We start from the raw sequence: 18,756 nt of genomic DNA on the forward strand, positions 1-18,756 counted from the left end.
CACACACTTTTCCTCCCTCCCCTCCTCTTGTGCTCTGACTGTGGGGCCTGCTGCTCTGCTCTGCTCGCGGAGGAGGAAGAGGATGCACAAAAGTCCTACAGCCCCTGAACTAACATCATCGCCATCATCAGTCAGCAGCAGATCTGCCGCGGTGCGTTCACGTACACCTTGTTACTTTTAACACTCCCATTCATAGTATTACTGGACTCTAAATCTCAGTACTTTAATATTTTAATGTATTATGTTAAAACATACTCAAGTAAAAGTACAATTACACATTTTAAGCACACAAAAAACTACTCTATTACAATCACATAAGTAAATGTCATTCATTACTTTCCACTTTTTTTTTTTTTACTGCTGTTGTTGTCCAATATGTTGTTGAAATGTAGCTGACAACATCTCCATATTGTGACTCATACTAAATGCACACATGCCATATTAATTCTTATTATTGTCAGTAGTAGTAGTGGCAATAGGTCGTGATAGCAGTAGGATCTTCTAGTGCAGGGGTCTCAAACTGGCGGCCCGGGGGCCACATGCGGCCCCCCAATCAATTACATGCAGCCCCCCACTTAATATCATGTTATAATGAAAACATGACTCACGACCTCACCGTCTTTTAAACACAGTGTGTAGCTGAGGCACAGCTGCCAGCGAGGTGATAGACTATAATATATTTTTGCAAGCAATGTGTTTTGTAACAGTAATAATAAGACATTTGGTCATAATTTCCCCATTATTAAATATATCACATACAACTATCAATTACATATATAAATACGCTTGTTAGGACCAGAGCCACGAATGGCAGTGGCCGAAACGGCTCCTGGTACAAATTTTAATTACAGTTGTCCACACTATTATTTATGTAATTTAAAATAAATGTCTGTTTTTGATATTAATACATTAATATTGCATCGTAAATAGTATTATTAAGTATACGTGTGATATCATCTTGCAATATTGTGAACAGTTGTTTTTTTTCCGCCCACCTTTAGTTCTCTAGGCCGGCCCCCTCTTGCACCACAATATATGTGCATTGGCCCCCAGGTCATTTGAGTTTGAGACCCTTGCTCTAGTGCAATTTGATTAGTATTAGTACAAGGAGGAGGTATAGTAGCGTAGTATGAATATATGTAGGATCGAGGGTTTTTGTTTGAATTGCATGTATTTTGTAAGTGTATTTGGGATTGATTTGTCAACGTGAACAAACTGGTGATTATCCTATTGCTACAAAAAATATCAATCATACAGAATAAAAAAGAATAGACTAGAATTTTAATAAACTAGTGCAGTGCCCGTAGGAAGTATTCCTATAGTGGGCGCTGAATAAGATCAGTTCAGTTATGGTAATGCATGATAAGGAACGTAAAGGCTGACAGTCACAACAGCTAGCTACGCTAATGTTAATCGAAAATTAAAATAATTGTGTTCTGCCTAATAAGGTTGCACAGTGTTTGTATTATGTTAGCCCTACACGATAATGCTAATCGTAGCCTCGCTAGCTTACCTTTGAAAACAGGTTCACCAAGTTAGCCGCAAAGTAGTAGCATGCTAAAGCTAAATAAATATGTAAATATATTAAAATTTCTCTATTTATTCACAACATGGAGAACAAAGTGCATAAAGTCTATATATTGAACGTGGATGTGGCCTCTCTTCACATAGCTTTCTCCGCCATTATCCTAAATGTTAACTCCCTCTTCTTCAGTCAGGTAACTTCCGCCTAAGTTTCCCTCATTCGTCTGTGTAGCGCCGCCATGATGCAATATAAAGTAGTGATGCCTGGCAAGTGAAACTGGCAGCGACTGTTTACTTTAGAGAACAGTCTTTTTTAAACTTTATTAATTAAAATATCGATATAATATCGAAACAGTGTTAAATTTGTGATGCAAGACACAGCCAGTGACATCAGGACATTACAGCTGATGCCAGTGAAGGTGTGTGAGTGTGAGAGTGAATGGTTATTGGTCTCTATGTGTCCCTGCGATGGACTGGTGTCATGTCCAGGGTGTACCCCGCCTTTCGCCCTATGTCAGCTGGGATTGGCACCAGCGACTCCTGCGAACATCATGTGGAACATGAAGTGGTAGAAGATGGATGGACATTCAGGACAACAGAATAGGTCAAGAACAAGACCAAGACAAAATGAGATGGAGATCAAGACCATGGTAGAGTCAGAGCACATCAGGGCCAAGGCAGAGCAAGACCCAGTGAAGACCAAGAGTGAGTCGGCTTCAAGACCTAGGTAGAGTGAACCCAACTCAAGACCAAGACCAATTGACGATATAGTATAATATGTAATCTATGAGTGTATTTGCGTATTTGGCCTCACAATCAGCAATTAAGTATGTAATTCACTGCATTTGAGAGAATCCAAAGTCTTTTTACAACTTATATGTGAGGGGAGTTTGTTTTTCCAAGGAATTTAATTGATACAAATCCACATAAACTGAATAAAAATGATATTGTTGGTAAAATGAAAATAAAAATTGTGTTCCCCATCTCATTTATAATCTCACACTTAATCTAAAATGATAAGAAGTAAAAACATTTTTGTTCACTGACAGTTGATTTTTATCAGTAATTTTGTTTTGCTCTGATCACGTGGACACTAACTTTGAAGTTGTGTGCAAATAATATTGTCATTGCGTCACCTGACTGCATTTAGGTCAGTATGTCCAAACGTTTGGGTTTGTGAGTGACCTGTGGTCCCCCTGGCGAAGGTGTGACCCCCCCCCCCCCCCGGCGGGGCGGGGCTCTCCTGCGGTGCGTCTGATTGGTGGTAAATGTTGCCGCGGCTGAAGGTGATGACCTGCAGAGCGGTGGAGCAGCGCTCACTGCACCAGAGTCCCGCTGAAGCGCAATGCCTCGCTTTACCGTCCACATCCGAGATGAGTGGCTGGCAGTGCCGTGCCGGGACACCACCAACAGCATCCAGTGGCTCGGACTCGAGGCGCTGAAACGTTACGTGAAGAATAAACCGGACAACGGCGGCATCGCCGAGGTGAAGGACACGCGCTTCGTTGTGCGCAGGTGTCAGGGTTCGGGTTTGTTGGACGCGGATGACACCATCGACGATGTTCTGGAGGATAATGACTTTGTCGAGCTGGGTAATGACTGGTTGTTTGGAAATAAATGGAACAAGTGTATATGCGTCTCATTTATGGCAACTACTGTTTCACTGTAGCTGTGCGTAATCTGTGCGTAAGTGTGCCATGGTGCAAGAAACGCTGCAACACCAACAAATAAGAGGAAATTTGTTTTCTTGTTTTATTTTTAATCTTGTATTTTCAGCTATTGAAGGAGATACCATGTCTCCTGACTTTATCCCGTGCCAGCCCGGGGTTTCTCATCTGTATCCTTACACTTTGTGCGTGTGCGCAATATTAATATAAGTGGGTCTAACGTATTAATGTTTTTGTCTATATACCTTCACATTGTTTTCAGTTGTGGGTAAAACTAATTTTTGAAGGAAAAACGTAAATATGAGTCATAAAGTGAATTATATAACAATTTCTGTAATAGAATAAAACAGGATATCTGTATTGTATTTGTGCAGAATAAAATGTAATTTAGGTTGCAGCTGCCTAAACCCGGGGTCATGAAGAACAACATAGTTCAAATAGAAATCATGCAGTAACAACTTAATGAAATAAACAGTATAAATCTGAAGTAAAACACTAAGAACATTTAAAACAGTGCAGCAGCTTGAATATACAGTACAGTATGTGTCTGTATGTAAAGGGTGTATATGTAATATGTCATGTAATAAAACGTGCTATTTACTGTTTTTGCTGAATATTATCCTCAACTAAACTCTACAGTACAGCAGCATACAGAGAACCGGAAGATGTAAGTGTTAATTTCATCCATTTTCTTCTATAAAAAAAAAAAAGGTACTTTATCATGTTTCATAATGACTGTAATCTATGACACGCGTCTCTGTGTGTAGTTTATTTCCTTGGATGGCAACAGCCTCTCGTCCACTGATTTGGTCAACTTAGGCCGAGGGCTCTACAAGATAAAGGTAATAATCAACGCATTGCGTCTGTTGTCACGGCCGATCTGGTAATCGTTGACTTCGCGTAACCTTTCATTCGATTTTCTCGACGTTTTCAGCTGACTCCCGAGGCGGAAAGCAAAGTTGTGCAATCCAGGGAACTTTTGGACACGATTGTAAAGGAAAACAAAGGTAAAGATAAAATAAAAATAAATATATAAAATCCCTCAAATGTCTGTCAACAAAGATACATTGATTTGAATGTTTACCTTCTGCTGCAAACCTCAGCCATGTTCACTTCTCTCTGTGCCATCAGTTGTCTATGGAATCACAACAGGATTTGGCAAATTTGCCCGAACTGTCATTCCTGTCAGCAAGCTCAAGTAAAGACAATATTTTATTATCTGGTTTCATTGTCAGACATTGGAGAAGGAAGTCTAACTTGTGTGCTTATCTTTTTGTCGTACAGGGAGCTGCAGGAGAACTTGGTGCGATCGCACTCAGCAGGTAATAAAAGTCCTTTAGAGTGACAGTATATAAAAGTACAGTATTTATGTCAGAATTATCATGCTATGCTGTGTGGTGTACAGGTGTTGGAAACCCATTAAGCCCGGAGAGGACCCGCATGTTGCTCGCTCTGAGGATTAATGTTCTGGCCAAAGGGCACAGTGGGATTTCTCTGGAAACCCTTCGTGCCATGATCCAAGCCTTCAACGGTAAATTTTTCTTCTCACTTATCTTAACCTGAGTTTTGTACTGCTGATAAAGACCTGGAATCATCAATTATGTGGTGTGCTGCCTGTCATATGACTCTCTGCTCTAACATTGCTCCCGCAGCTTCCTGCCTCTCCTTCGTCCCCGAGAAGGGAACAGTGGGTGCTAGTGGAGACCTGGCGCCGCTCTCTCACCTGGCCCTGGGGCTGATGGGAGAGGGTAAAATGTGGTCTCCTAAGAGCGGATGGGCCGACGCCAAATATGTAAGATCGCGTCTTGTCAAAAATGTCCCTACAGTAACGTTTACAGCGGTGTTGTAGGAAGTGTGCCTTTGGCTTGTGAGAGTGAAAGGTTGAAAAACATGTTTGCTTTTTGATGACCTCCTGACTTCTTACATGTTTTCTTCTCCTTTCATCTTTGCCTAGGTTCTCGAGGCCCATGGACTAAAGCCAATATCACTCAGGCCTAAAGAGGTAATGTTTAAATACGGCCACACTCTCTTGTATTTGACCAGGTCAAAAAAAAAAGAAAAATACTTGCTTTTACCTGGTTAAATAATGGATACATAAAGTTGCCTGATTACTTCAGTTCACTTACAATAAGGCTTGTAATGATATGGAAATCCTCACATTTTAATACCTCTGTACCAAGTCCGTGGTATGATATTTATTGAGATATTTAAACATGTAAGGTAACCATTCAGTGTTTGCATTTTTCAAATCGCATAATGAAAAATAATCACACCCTACATTAATTTACCTTGTGCAGCAGATTTAAAAGCAATTGGAGAAATAAACATTTAAAAAACATAATTTTCTTCCTTCCTACTAACGCTAGCATCCATGTTTTTGCTGTACTAGATCCATATGGCAGTAGTTCAATAAGTTACACATTATAGTTACACAGGACAATATAGTGCACTTTTCATAGTGGCTTATTTAGATAGAGAATATTTCTTCCTCACAGGGCCTTGCTCTAATCAACGGGACGCAGATGATCACGTCGTTGGGAGCTGAGGCCGTGGAGCGAGCTCAGGCCATCGCCAGGCAGGCCGACATCATCGCTGCTCTCACTCTGGAGGTGCTCAAGGGAACCACCAAGGCCTTTGACAGTGGTGAGCAGCAGCTGCGGTGGTGAATCGTTTCTTTTGTCCACATTGATCAAAAGTATTTACCTCCAGCTCCAGCTCTTTTCTGCATCTTGTCCTCCTTGTCCATCCTTTCTCACCTTCTGTCTCCTCCCCATTTGTAGACATCCATAAGCTCCGGCCTCATCCGGGACAGATAGAAGTGGCCCAGCGCTTCCGGTCACTGCTGGACTCTGATCACCATCCATCTGAGATTGCAGGTCAGGGAAAATAATTGTGTTATGTTATTATTGTTTGTTATTTTTGTTGTTTCTGCAATACCTCAGTAAGTTGTATGTTGTGTATCAGGCTTTAATGTGCTGATATTTGTCCAGGACACTTGGAGCTGCATAGTAATGGCAACAGCAGCAGCAGTTATTTGCACATGTACTCAGGCAGTGGTTTAGGGAGTGCTTGATTTACCGTTCTACTATCAGAGCACGTATTTTCACTAATGTGCAGCTTTTTTAGAGGTACAAATCCCTTCTGACACTTTTCACTGAAGCTTCTTGGGATTTTCAACAAGCAGTTTTAATTCACTTGCCTCCTTCCTGATGTAAAATGTGTCACTCTGTGCACAGTGCAGTAAGGAAGACAAAAGAGCTACATCTCTAAAAAAAATTGAGGTTCTGCACTCTATATTGCCCTCGTTTGCAGAGGCTGAAATTCCCACTTCAACATGTCATACTTATTGTGTATCACCTGGCGTTGTTTTCCCAGAGAGCCACCGCTTCTGTGACAGAGTCCAGGATGCCTACACCATGCGATGCTGTCCTCAGGTAACTTCAGGTCTAAGCGTATTTAATAGTGTATGTATGTACACAAATAAACTTCTGCCGTGGATCCCTACGTGATAAAGCTGAACTTCTCCATCTGTGCACAGGTTCATGGAGTCGTCAACGACACGATAACGTTTGTTCAGAACATCATCAACACAGAAATCAACAGTGCCACTGACAATCCTGTATCCTTCAAGTCTGTGTTTTGCAGTAAAAGGTTTAAAGGTCCCATATTATGCAAAAATCTACTTTTTAATCATTTGAATCCTTATATTTGGGACTCTGGAGGTCATATCCGTCGGTGTGAAAAAAGATGACTCACTCATGTTCCTCCTCAGTCTAAGTACACAACATAAAACACGCGATGTTGACTTCCGCACTCATTGGGACGTCACAGTGCGAATTTTTGTCTCGTGAAGCTCCGCTTTGTCCGTAAAACATGTGAGAGTGTTGGCGAGGGCAACGGTATCCGAAAACCGTAAGTCCGCAAAAAGTTCTATTCTTGGCTCCACAGTGCAGCACAGAGTCCTACACAAACTTCCAGCCTCAGAGGATTTATCTGTCCATACATTTTATATATAGACGGCAATGTGCCTGCTAAAGCCTGCAAATGATCAATTTTCCAAATGCTAAGTGCTGTTAGCTTCCAGTAGCCTCTGTGGCTGATGTCATTTCCTGTACGTTAAAGGGTGTATAATAGTTTTTGTTTCATTTTCGTAGTGTTTCAAAAAGTCATGTAAAATAACATGGTCGCGGGCCGCGGTTGCATAGCCACTGTTAGCAGCGAGACGCCATGTTTCTACCAGAGCCTGTAAGGACAAACGCGAGAGAACAAATCAAGCGTCTCTTTACTTGTAGCGGAAGTCCCGCCTCCTCTCTCTCCGCTTCGTCTGCTACGGCCGCGGTAGCTCGCCCTCTCCCTCGCCTCACGAACCTCATCTGCTGACACGGAGATAGACGACGAGGATGACATTTGACCAGCTGCAGATACTGTAGCGCTCAGGGAAGGGAGGGGGTGAGCAGAGGAGCACTTCTTTGTTGTAAATTTCAGCCTCTCCTCTAGATGGCACTATAAACTACTTACGTCACCTTTAAGTTTCGTTTTTTTGTTAAAGAGATACTACTAAACAGGTCTGTTTTGTCAGGGTGATTGAACTGCTGTGGTGCTTCATCCTTATGGTATTTTGACCAAAGCATGTCACAGACGTGTTCATTATGACACCAGGGAACTAGTTTAACTTGGAGAAATAGGATATAATATGGGACCTTTAAAATCATTGCAGATCGGTTGATGAGGAATTGTCCTTAACAGCTATCAAAGATGGTGTTTGCTGAAAGAGGTGAGACCATTTCAGGCGGGAACTTCCATGGAGAATATCCAGCAAAGGTTTGTGACTCATACTAAAACAAAGACAAATGTTTTGATGTGCACTTAGTGTACATTTTATTTTCTCCTGCTATCCGTATTTTTATTTCTCTCTGTTATCGATCCATCCTTTCTCTTAGGCTCTAGACTTTTTAGCGATCGGAGTCCATGAGCTGGCCTCGATCAGCGAGCGGAGGATCGAGAGGTTGTGTAACCCTTCTCTGAGTGAGCTGCCGGCCTTTCTCGTCAACGAGGGAGGACTCAACTCAGGGTTCATGATTGCTCACTGTACTGCTGCTGCCTTGGGTTGGTGTTTAAAAACATATACTTAAGTAGAACTTGAGCCAAAGTTTTCATGTTTTAACACAACTCTAATGTCATCCCCCCCCCACTGTGTCTTAGTTTCAGAGAATAAGGTTTTGTGTCACCCGTCTTCTGTGGACTCCCTGTCCACGAGCGCTGCCACAGAAGATCACGTGTCTATGGGAGGCTGGGCTGCTAGGAAGTCCCTGCGGGTCATAGAGCATGTGGAGCAAGGTCAGGGTTTTCCCTTTTTGACCTCCGTTTTAGCCGGAGTTTGTTTGTTTGTTTGTCTGGCTTTTAGCAACAGAACTGAGAAAGTCACGGACGGATTTGGATGAAATTTTCAGGAAATATCCGCAATGGGAGCAGGAACAAGTGATTCAATTTTGGGGCGGGGGCGGTGTAGGGCGTTGAATTACCTTGGCAGAGGTCGGCGCTCTCCGAGTGCTTTTCTAGTTTTGTTTGTGTTTGTGTTTTTCATTTACTAACAACTCTAATATAATAGTTGTTAGTCATTGGGAGGGATGTCTCTATCCCAACCTCAAGTATCGAACTACCGAGGTAATTCTAACCCAAGAGAATGTAAAAGAATTAAACTATTTTTATTTTAGAGAGAAAAAAATGCAATACTCACTAATTATCTGCAATTGCAATTTAAGAGTTCTGGTGCTTTTGAGTGTGACCAGGACCATTTACGCCATTTCATATTACTGGTCGTATTTTAATAGGATTTTGATACATGTGCACACATACACTTTCATATTCGTTGAAATTCGTTGACATTCGTTTTACCCTTAAATTGGTGAAAAAGTGGGTGAAAGTTAGCTGTGGAACGAGTTTACAATCACAACAGCCATCCATGTTTGGACAGAATATAAATGTAAACGCTTCAGTATCAAACCAGCTGTTAAACAAATGGTAGAAGAGTCGTACCCTGCCCTCTCTCTCTCTCCTCCTTTCTCGATTAGCAGTATATGTCTTTCTTCGTTTTCCCTGAACTTCAATCAGGAATATTATCTAGTTTTTTCTACATTGACCTTTTTGAAATGCTGTTCTGTGCAGCTCTCGTGTATCTTGGTATGGGATTGAGACTCAGAGACAGTATCAGTATCCTCAATACTTGTACTTGTAAATAGTAAAAAAAACATAGGGACATCCCGAGTTATAACTCATCAAGTCAATAATCTACAAAAAAAACAAAAAAAACCAGCTTTCTCTGAGCTCGTAAACTGACACCAGGCAACTGTGACTGGTTCAAGAGACTGGGGGTCAAAGGTCATGCCAGTGTACACCGACTGTGGATAAACCTGCGTCTGTAAACATTTACATGGACTTAAGGCTCTTCCACTGTTACAAGTCTAAATAAATTAGACTGCTACAGTAGCTAAATGTATGTTCTTTTTATTCACAAGGAAATACAAAATAAGATATTGAGTGTTGGAATATATTTAAAATGAAAAAAAAGCACACTTTTTTCCTACTCGAATGTCTGTGTCTGACTGTTGAACATGGTCGTAGAGATGTAATGTTTTTGTAATTGATGTACAATTCCAGTTCCTTACGCCTTATATGTGAGGATTTTAATGAATTTAAAATGGCTCTAATAGCACGGGAACAATTCTTGTTACAGTTAAGAATGTGTCACTGATTCTGAGACACTTTTATATTTGTCTCGTCCAATGCTTTGTTCGGTCCTGCAGCACGGTGATTATTATTAATTATGGATTGTTCAGTATTGTCATTCAAAATAACAAAAGCAGGGACATTAAAAGTTGTATACATCCTAAATTTAGACCACTAAATGCTGGATTTAATAAAACCGAAAAAAATTCTAAAACATCCTTTTTTACGAATAAACTGTAAATATGATCCTTTTTGCTCAACACGACTGTTTTCTGTGATTAGTCCTTGCCATAGAGCTACTGGCCGCCTGTCAGGGTATCGAGTTCCTCCGCCCACTCCGCACCACCACTCCACTCGAGAAGGTCTATGAACTTGTGCGTAGCGTTGTCAAGTAAGTCAAACAGACGCGGCCAAGGTACACAGCCGTCGGTCCACTGAAGCGATGGTTAATTTTTATCCACTGTTCCACTTCTGACTGTCTCCTCCTGCCGTCAACAGACCGTGGATCAAAGACAGATTCATGTCTCCGGACATTGAAGCCGTCCACCGTCTCATACTTGACCAGAAGGCGAGTGGACTTGTGGTCTTTGTAATGCATCCCACTTTCCATGTTTATCTGTTTTATTAAATTGTGTTAACTGTGTCCATTTTTGCCTCAGGTGTGGCACGTGGCCAAACCGTATATTGACAAGTATCAGACAGAGTACATCCCCGAGTCCCGTCCCGTCTCTCCCACCGCCTTCTCCCTGGAGTCTCCGGCATCACCGAGGAAACGTGTTCGTCTGGAGTGAACCACACGGTCGTGTTTATATACATTTACTGAGATGTTTGTGAATTTGAATGGATACCACAATGTTGAATAGTGATTTAAAGATATTGATAATGATTTTTTTTTATCTTTGTAGACTACATTTTGCTTAACAACAAAAATAAACACTTCATATATCTATATATCTATATATATATATAGATATATCTATACACTCAGTGGCCACTAAAACGACAGCAGTAAAATCTAAGGTGACAGTCTGACCATTTCTAACATTCTTTGACAAAGATAATGTTTAATTTTGACACTGAGAGATAGCAGTTTAACTATATATTTATAACTGAGGTTCTGTGGTGGTGTTGAACTGCTTTTACCTTTTTCAAACATTTGGGAAGAACATGTTAAATTGTATAGATGTACATAAAGTGGCCATAGAGTGTATATTTCTTTAGTAATTACTGTCGGCATGTTTCACTGCCTTTTTTTTGTCCTATCAAATTTCATTGTTTTCTTCACATAACTACCTCAGCCATTTACATGTTCAATTTTTAAATAATGTAGCGCAAACATTTCCATGATTAACTGCTGTTTGTCTGTTGTAATTATTATAAATTCTTAAACGATTATTGTCATCGATCAAACTTGTGCATTCTTTATTATATCATGATAAGAGTCAAGGTTTTTGTTATTTATGTGCGGCTTGTTTCAACCAACGAACAAATAGAGATTAGTTGCTGTGAAATAAGTCAATGTGCAACCTCTACAATAGGAAACTAACTCATCTTTGAAAATATACAACAAATATTACTGGTTAGTAAAAAAAAAAAAATCACAAAATGCACACTTTTTTTTACCCCAAAATATTACAGAGAAACACATTTTTTGTCAACATTTTAAAATGAATAACAAGAATCTTAAAAGACTTCATTTAATATCATCAGGTTATTTCAAGAATGGCTGAAAAGTTGCAGGTTTCCCCTTGTGGGACTTCAAAATAAATCACTAGGACTGTGTGCTGGAGAACTTTTCCCATGGTAAATATGAATTATTTTCTCAGTTCAAGATTATCCTGAAAATGGGAATTAATCTCAGTCATCTTAATGTGCAATAACATTGTACATTGTCTCATACCTATGTATAACAACAATAATAATAATATATTTTTATTTAAAGGCACCTTTCAGGACACTCTCCATACAATGTATTAAGACAGTACATAATGCAAATGTCCAATAAAATACAAGAAACAACATAAAAACACACCAAAATGTTAAAGAAGACAATATCAAGTGTCTTCTGAAACTTGCTGCTGCAACACCTGAACTAATAATAAATATTTGAATATAATCCCTGTATTTCATTAATGCTAAATGTTACTAGCGTTAACTAAGATGTTGCTGAGGACCAAATTGAGCAGTCAAGGGTTATGTTTGTTAAAAGGCTGAGATTGCAGCAAACTGTGGTCACTAGATTAAGTTGGGCCGGTCACATAACGAAGGCTTTCCTATAACACTGTACTGTGTGTGTGTGTGTGTGTGTGTACGACAGACTGCTGCCCCCTGTGCGTTATCCATTATACAGTCATGATGTTTGTGTAACCTTTGACTTTGTTGACCAAACGCTGCCTTAACAGTTCTGTGACATGACACTTTGGCCCCCATAGGACCTGCTATGGACTTCCATCCTCAGGGATCCGATCACATGTCCTGGACGTCTCCTGTGACCACATGTGATCGGATCGTTGTTGTGTCTGTTTGTGTACAGGTCTACAAAAAGCACGATTGATCACTCAGGATGGACGTTAACACCAGGGCTGGACAGGGTCTAATCCATGGGTCTAAACCATTTCATGGTTATTGGATACTGAAAATGTAATTTGTTTTAACCTTTCATGTGTCCTATATGTTGGAAATTGCTGCCCTGTGTTCAATTCTGCACAAACTGCTAAACCTTAGCTCATTCTGATGATCCAATGACCAAGAAATCCATAATCTAGAGTCTAGGTTTTGTGTGTAGAGCGTTTACACACATCAGAGAAATGAAAACCGCTTGCAAGTTGTGACGTTTGAGGAATGAAAGTTAATGCTGAAATATTATTATTCAGTGTGAACTATGCTGACAAAGAAGAAGATTATTTGATCTAACGCACGAGTGGAATGAACAAATTATGTCAAATATGTCAAAATGTCTTATATGATGACCGACTTTAAAAAGGTGATTGCGATCCATTATAAATATCACAACATCAATAGCGACACATTTTCTTACCATTTTTGTAGACGCACAATGGAATGTTGCCTGAGACAATGAAAAATGTTCCATTTAAAAGGTGACAGTTGGCACGATTTCAGCACTGTATTTAAAGATAAAAGTTTGTCTTTTGAGTCATATTGATGTAAAGTTAACGCTGTGTTTTTTTGGTACTTATATAAGTGACAACCAGTTGAATTGATCAGTTTACTCATTTATAATCAATCATTAAGATTTAGGGATATTGATAGAAAATATACATAGATTTTGCAGCGCTGTCCATTCTTCACTTCTGTAATTGCAAATATATTTTGAACCACAAGGTGGCAGTAGAAACATTTGAAAAAAAATGCAGAATCAAAACTGCCCTTTACTGCTATGTATGTAGTATGTGTGTATGTGGTTGTAGGCTGCAGAGGCAACTAGACCACGTTCAAGGTCAAAGCAAGGACAAACAATTGACATAAAGCAAATGTCCTCACAACACATCATATTATGGTCTGGACAAAATCAATCTGAGTAAACAATGTTAAATGAAAATCTTTCAATTTCAATCTAACTTTAATGCCACGTGTTTTCACGTAGGTGTTTTATTATTGTATAATTATTCATCTCATAACACAGCAGCTGTTGCAGCTATGATGAAAACTGACCATAATAATAATGAATACACCACCTTGTTGTGACACGTGTAGCTGCTCCCACTTACACTACACTATGTCAGTTTGTGTAAATATTTACTGTATTTACTATAGAGGCCAAAGCAGGTGAAGCAGCAGAACGTAACAGGCAGGCACCGATTCCTACATCTTCTCCTCCTTTTCAGAGATGATCAGCCTCTCCTTCCAGACATGTGACCATCTACCATCATCAGACTTCTATTGTTTTATAGCTCTTTGCATCTCCTATATTTAACTGTGTTACTAAAATACACATGTACTCTCTATTCCTGAGCCTATGTTCTAATATAATAGCTAATATATGTCATCATAACTGATAATAATGATTGTACATGGATGTTTCTGGTTGCAGAGCTGGTGACGAGGTGACAGGGAGAGGTCAGAGGTTCAGTTGACCCCAACAGTACGTGAGCAAACTTTTGAAATGTTCTATTTCTTTGAGATTTTTTATTTTTTTCTGGCTCACGGATTTTGTTTTCATAACACTCACTGCGACCTCCTTGTATCTTATACCTTCTCCGTAGGCCATATTTGACCATAATCACGAAGATGAACTACCCGCCTCACATTTGACTGGACAGTTGGGATCTGTGAACTTTACTTTTCCAGGTGGGAAACTCTGATAACTGTATTGTTTATTTAACTGTAAATAAATGTCTGTTACATTCAAATCATTGGCATAAGTTCACACGAAGCCTATCAGCTCCACACGACCCTGTCGTGTCATTACTGCGCTGCACGCAGGAAGCAACAGTGAACGTTGCGCTAGTAAAGCAACACACATGTGAGTGTGATCACAAAAAAAACACACAAAGACACTTCTTGTTGCCTATTTAGCACCAACAATGACTGAAATCAGTCCTGGTATCTGATTGTAGAATTATACCAGTCTTGATCATATTTATAATTCACTATATTACTATACACTATATTATTATAAGTGGTCTCACTCTATACGAACTCTGCTAACATAGAGTGTTTAAAGTGCTTTGTCGTCATTTTTAAATTTTTACATTAAAGGAAGCAGCTTTGCAGTATTACTTTTTTTAAACGGAAGAACGTTAAGTGGAGTGTTTTGGAGCAGCTCACTGCCAAGCTTGGCTTGTACCCAAACTGGGTTGCCAGTTTGAGTCCCTGCCAGGTCAAGGGCTGCATGGGGGGAACCCTCTGAGCTTTGAACCCAATCACTATTGCTCATTGTTAATTGGACTCTCTAAACTGACCCCAGCAGGAGGGTGAACCACATCTCGTCTACTTCTTGTGCCAGGGTTGCATCAGGAAGGGCTGTGGCAAACCCCTGAGGAACGTTTAGTGAAGAGTTTTGCTTGAGCACAAGTAACAGACACATAAAAATTCAATTTATGATAAAGAAAGTGGAAATACTGATTTTTCACAAGTTTTTCCAAAACCATAATTTTTTCCAGGCTACACTAAGAGTTTTATCTTCATGATTTAATGAACTTATGCTTGCTGGTATGAATACAATAGAGCTGCACTGCATTTGACTATTATCTTCATAGAATGGAACATGTACTGACAAAAAAGTGACAAAACAGGTGAGAGCATCCACTAACAGGAAATATTATCTGTATTAGGAATAAAAGGACACAAGGACTTTGGTGTGCTCATGGTCTGTAACATTATTCCTTTTTCACTCATCACATATATATATATATAAGTGTCAGTCTTTTCCTCTCCTATCATTAATGACACTGTTTTTTCTCCCTCTTTCTTTTCAACATTGTGGCGTTTACACCATGTGGTCAGACAGTCAATGACATGACCCGTGTATACACTTCAGCCACCCGAGGACCTTCCATTCCCCGCCCACAACACTAAAAATATAAAATGGGACACATCCTCCTATACCTGGCTTTTATGAAAGTGAAACCTACCCAGGGTGATCTAAAATATAGGGGATGTTTTTCTTGAGGTGTGTGGATGGAGAAGACTTCACTTCATGTCTTTTGACTTTTCTGCCAATTTACACCAAGGAAACACCATAGAAATAATAACAGTGGGGGGTTATATTGCATTTCATGTTATGTCTTGGAACAATTAGACGTGAAAACAGTGATAAACATACGAATGGAAGCAGAGATGATGGAGGGAGTTTGGAGCAGTCGCTTTAACAGCCAGCCTGTGGGCACAGCACCTGAAGCATGTCTGGCTTTTTGTCTGGCTTTTATAGAAGAGCAGACGTCTTACCTATGAGGGTTGGGACGGTTTAGTGAGCTGGAGGTGCGGGGGTGACAGTGGGAGGGAACCGTATCCTTTCACAGTCTGGAAATAAAATGGGACACAAGTGGTGAGGTGGACCATGGGTCTTCCATCACATCTGGGCATTTTGATGATAAAGCCACGGGAGTGTAATTGACTGTGGAGATCCAGCATAGGTTTATTGTTATAAAACAACAAAAATCCACAGAGCTCACCCCCCACACAACTCATGTACCAAACTATAGTATAGCCTCATAAAAAACAGACACAATAAACTACTTGACTAATAACAGAAAATTCCACACATTTAAAACGTTCCTACAGTGTTCCAGTTATTTAAAAATATGCTTTAATTGATCCAGGTCCCTCCAATGCCATAGGTTCTAGTGCTCAAGTTATTTAAAAAGAAAAAAAAATTCCTAAAGTGCTCTAATTACTCAATTTAAAACATTATAAGTGTATCAGGCAGGAACCTAATCCAACAACAGAGAGGAACATTCTCATCTCACTATTTCATATTATTGACCTCAATATTTTGACTTTGTTGTAGAATCACACCTGACATTCATTAACTAAACCATTAAGTTTCAAGTTTTTCCAGGTAGACTACATGCACAAGACTTGATCCGTTAGAATTGTTTGTTATGTAGCGTAGTAACATCAAATATTAACAGTACCTCCAATAATTAACACAGATGTATTGTGTGTTTACTAAAAATGTGAACTTAAGTGTACAAATTCTTAGAAAGGTAAACATCTTTCCCAGGGTTAGGGTTAGGGTTTGATCTAGCTTTCAGTAAAGTAAATACAAGCTTATTTCGCCTAAAAATGGCTCATTAAAACTCCAGTTTTCTCACAGATGTGGAGGAAATCTGTTAATGATGCACTCGCATCAAAACCCTACCTCTGCCAACGTGACAGAGCGAAACAGGAAACCACACTCACTTAAGAGCAGGTGCAAAGAAGGAAGCATGTGACTCAATGATGATCACATGCTTGTACGGATGATTAAATACTAACCCTTTGTTTGGGGCTCTCATCCTTTCATGTGTGTGTGTTGAGTGTACGACAAACACAAACACAAACTTGACCTTTCCTTAAAGGACAAACAAAATACTTATCTAAAGGCTATATGAAACCCAAACTATTTTTTATTTTAGTTTTAAATGGTTTATTCAAATATACTTAAGAGTAGTACTTTTAATTTTTGACAATAATCCCTCCCAAATGTTTCAGATTGGACCTATAAAGTTTTTACATCAATAAAGGCAAAGCTGCCTATTAATTATTCTTTCACCATTTCTGTCCCGAAATGACCCTTAAATCTCTGCGATGAAGTCTCTGCACTAAAGTAAAAAAGAAAAGGTGTTCAGCCGGCTGATGACTGAGGTCAAGGGTCGTGTGACCCCTGCAGCTCCGGGGGCTGTAATCTGTCTGACAAGGTCAGTAAAGTGTGGTTAATGAGTGGCAGTTAGGAATAAGTGGTGATATGTGGCAGGAAAGTGTCACATGTGAACGACACACACTTCTGTCAGTCAGCGCTCAAGTGCGTCTCAGTCATTGTTTGTTCTGACTCTGTCTGATGAAGATCTTCCAACCTGGGTGTTTTTCCTGTTAGGACGTTACAGCATAGCTTTGTAAATGAAAAATCAAAAGAGAATCTTTCACAACTGGACTGAAGCCTCACACTACAGTCCCAGGAAGTGTTTAATACCATGACAGGCTTTATCTTCAAGGATGTTATGAAGGTTCGTTTGGTCCCATTTCCTCGATCATCTCCATCATCATCTGAGAGGAGTGAACTTTCTGAGCAGGTGAAGCCCAGCCTCTGTTACAGGTCACGTCAACCATGTTTTTTTTTTAGTTTATACACTACAAAATATACAACAATCCAACCACACAAAACAAAAACAGACAAGTTCGACCTCCCTAATGTGTAAAGTGTCAAAGATTGTAAACATAAATATAAATCAGATATTCATAGCTTCACTGGCACATAACCTTCCATCTCCCCATATGGTTTCAAGATGATTCATTTAAACACAGTTGCGTTTTTTCTATGTTCAAATAATAGTGCATGTTTTTTTTTATTCACAATTTTTGAGTATTAAACATTTAAAGTAACAATTCAACAATTTACCAATTTAAAGATTTAGATTAAAGTTTATTTTGACACCTAACCCTCGGTAATCACAGTTCTATTTCAGGGCAAACCTTTAGTATTTTACCGCGCACTCAAAATACATGAATGAATGAATCAGTCCTTAGCTCCACATTAAATGCAATTCCCAGATTTCCTTGCACATAATATATTTATTGATCTTATTACTTGTGCAGTTTAAGTTCTGCACATCATTTTAAATAGATTTCACTTTAGTGTCTCTGGTTAAATTCCAGCATCCCTTCATCCAAAATCCTCTTTAGTCACTTTTATTATTATTTAAGTTTATGTTTTCATATTTTATTTGTGGCTGCTGTGGTTATGGTGTGTTGCTTATTGTTTACATTCATTTTTTGTAAGTATTTATTTTGAAATTATGGCTCCATTTTAACATTTAATTGTCTCTTTCTTTTTTAAAGGATCAGAGAGGTAGGAGTGTGTGGTGACAGTTGACCAGAGGAGGGCGGCGCTTCTCTTCCTCTTCCTCCTCTTCCTCTTCTTCTTACTCCTTAAAAGTCAATTAAGTTTCCTCAGTGAAGCTGAATCCCGCGGTGTGTTTGTGAGACATAATCTCAGGATAATGGTTGCAGTCATCACCACCATGACAGACGGGGATAAAGTTCGTGCGTGTGGGGTTTCCTCATTTGCGAGACCTCACATTATGTCCTAAAGATAAGGACTGTTGGATTAATGACAAATTAACGCGCACGTGTCCGTGGATTGCGCAGTTTGCCGCTGCACATAAATAAAACGCACAGA

General features: G+C 39.6%; 1 protein-coding gene across 1 annotated transcript; it reads left to right on the plus strand.

Moving 5' to 3' along the window:
• Window positions 1-2,869: 2,869 nt before the first annotated feature.
• Window positions 2,870-10,708, plus strand: hal (histidine ammonia-lyase; the record flags this gene model as incomplete). Its single annotated transcript, XM_083893313.1, has 20 exons — window positions 2,870-3,116; window positions 3,301-3,361; window positions 3,831-3,858; window positions 3,959-4,033; window positions 4,126-4,198; window positions 4,323-4,389; window positions 4,476-4,513; window positions 4,597-4,722; window positions 4,844-4,983; window positions 5,146-5,193; window positions 5,687-5,834; window positions 5,972-6,067; window positions 6,567-6,625; window positions 6,730-6,810; window positions 7,947-8,012; window positions 8,132-8,297; window positions 8,394-8,528; window positions 10,200-10,308; window positions 10,416-10,485; window positions 10,577-10,708. 20 exons carry the CDS (start codon window positions 2,870-2,872, stop codon window positions 10,706-10,708), a joined length of 1,965 nt encoding a protein of 654 aa, XP_083749439.1.
• Window positions 10,709-18,756: the final 8,048 nt, after the last annotated feature.

Source organism: Microchirus variegatus, assembly GCF_963457635.1.
Source record: "Microchirus variegatus genome assembly, chromosome: 8".
Taxonomy (NCBI): Eukaryota; Metazoa; Chordata; class Actinopteri; order Pleuronectiformes; family Soleidae; genus Microchirus; species Microchirus variegatus.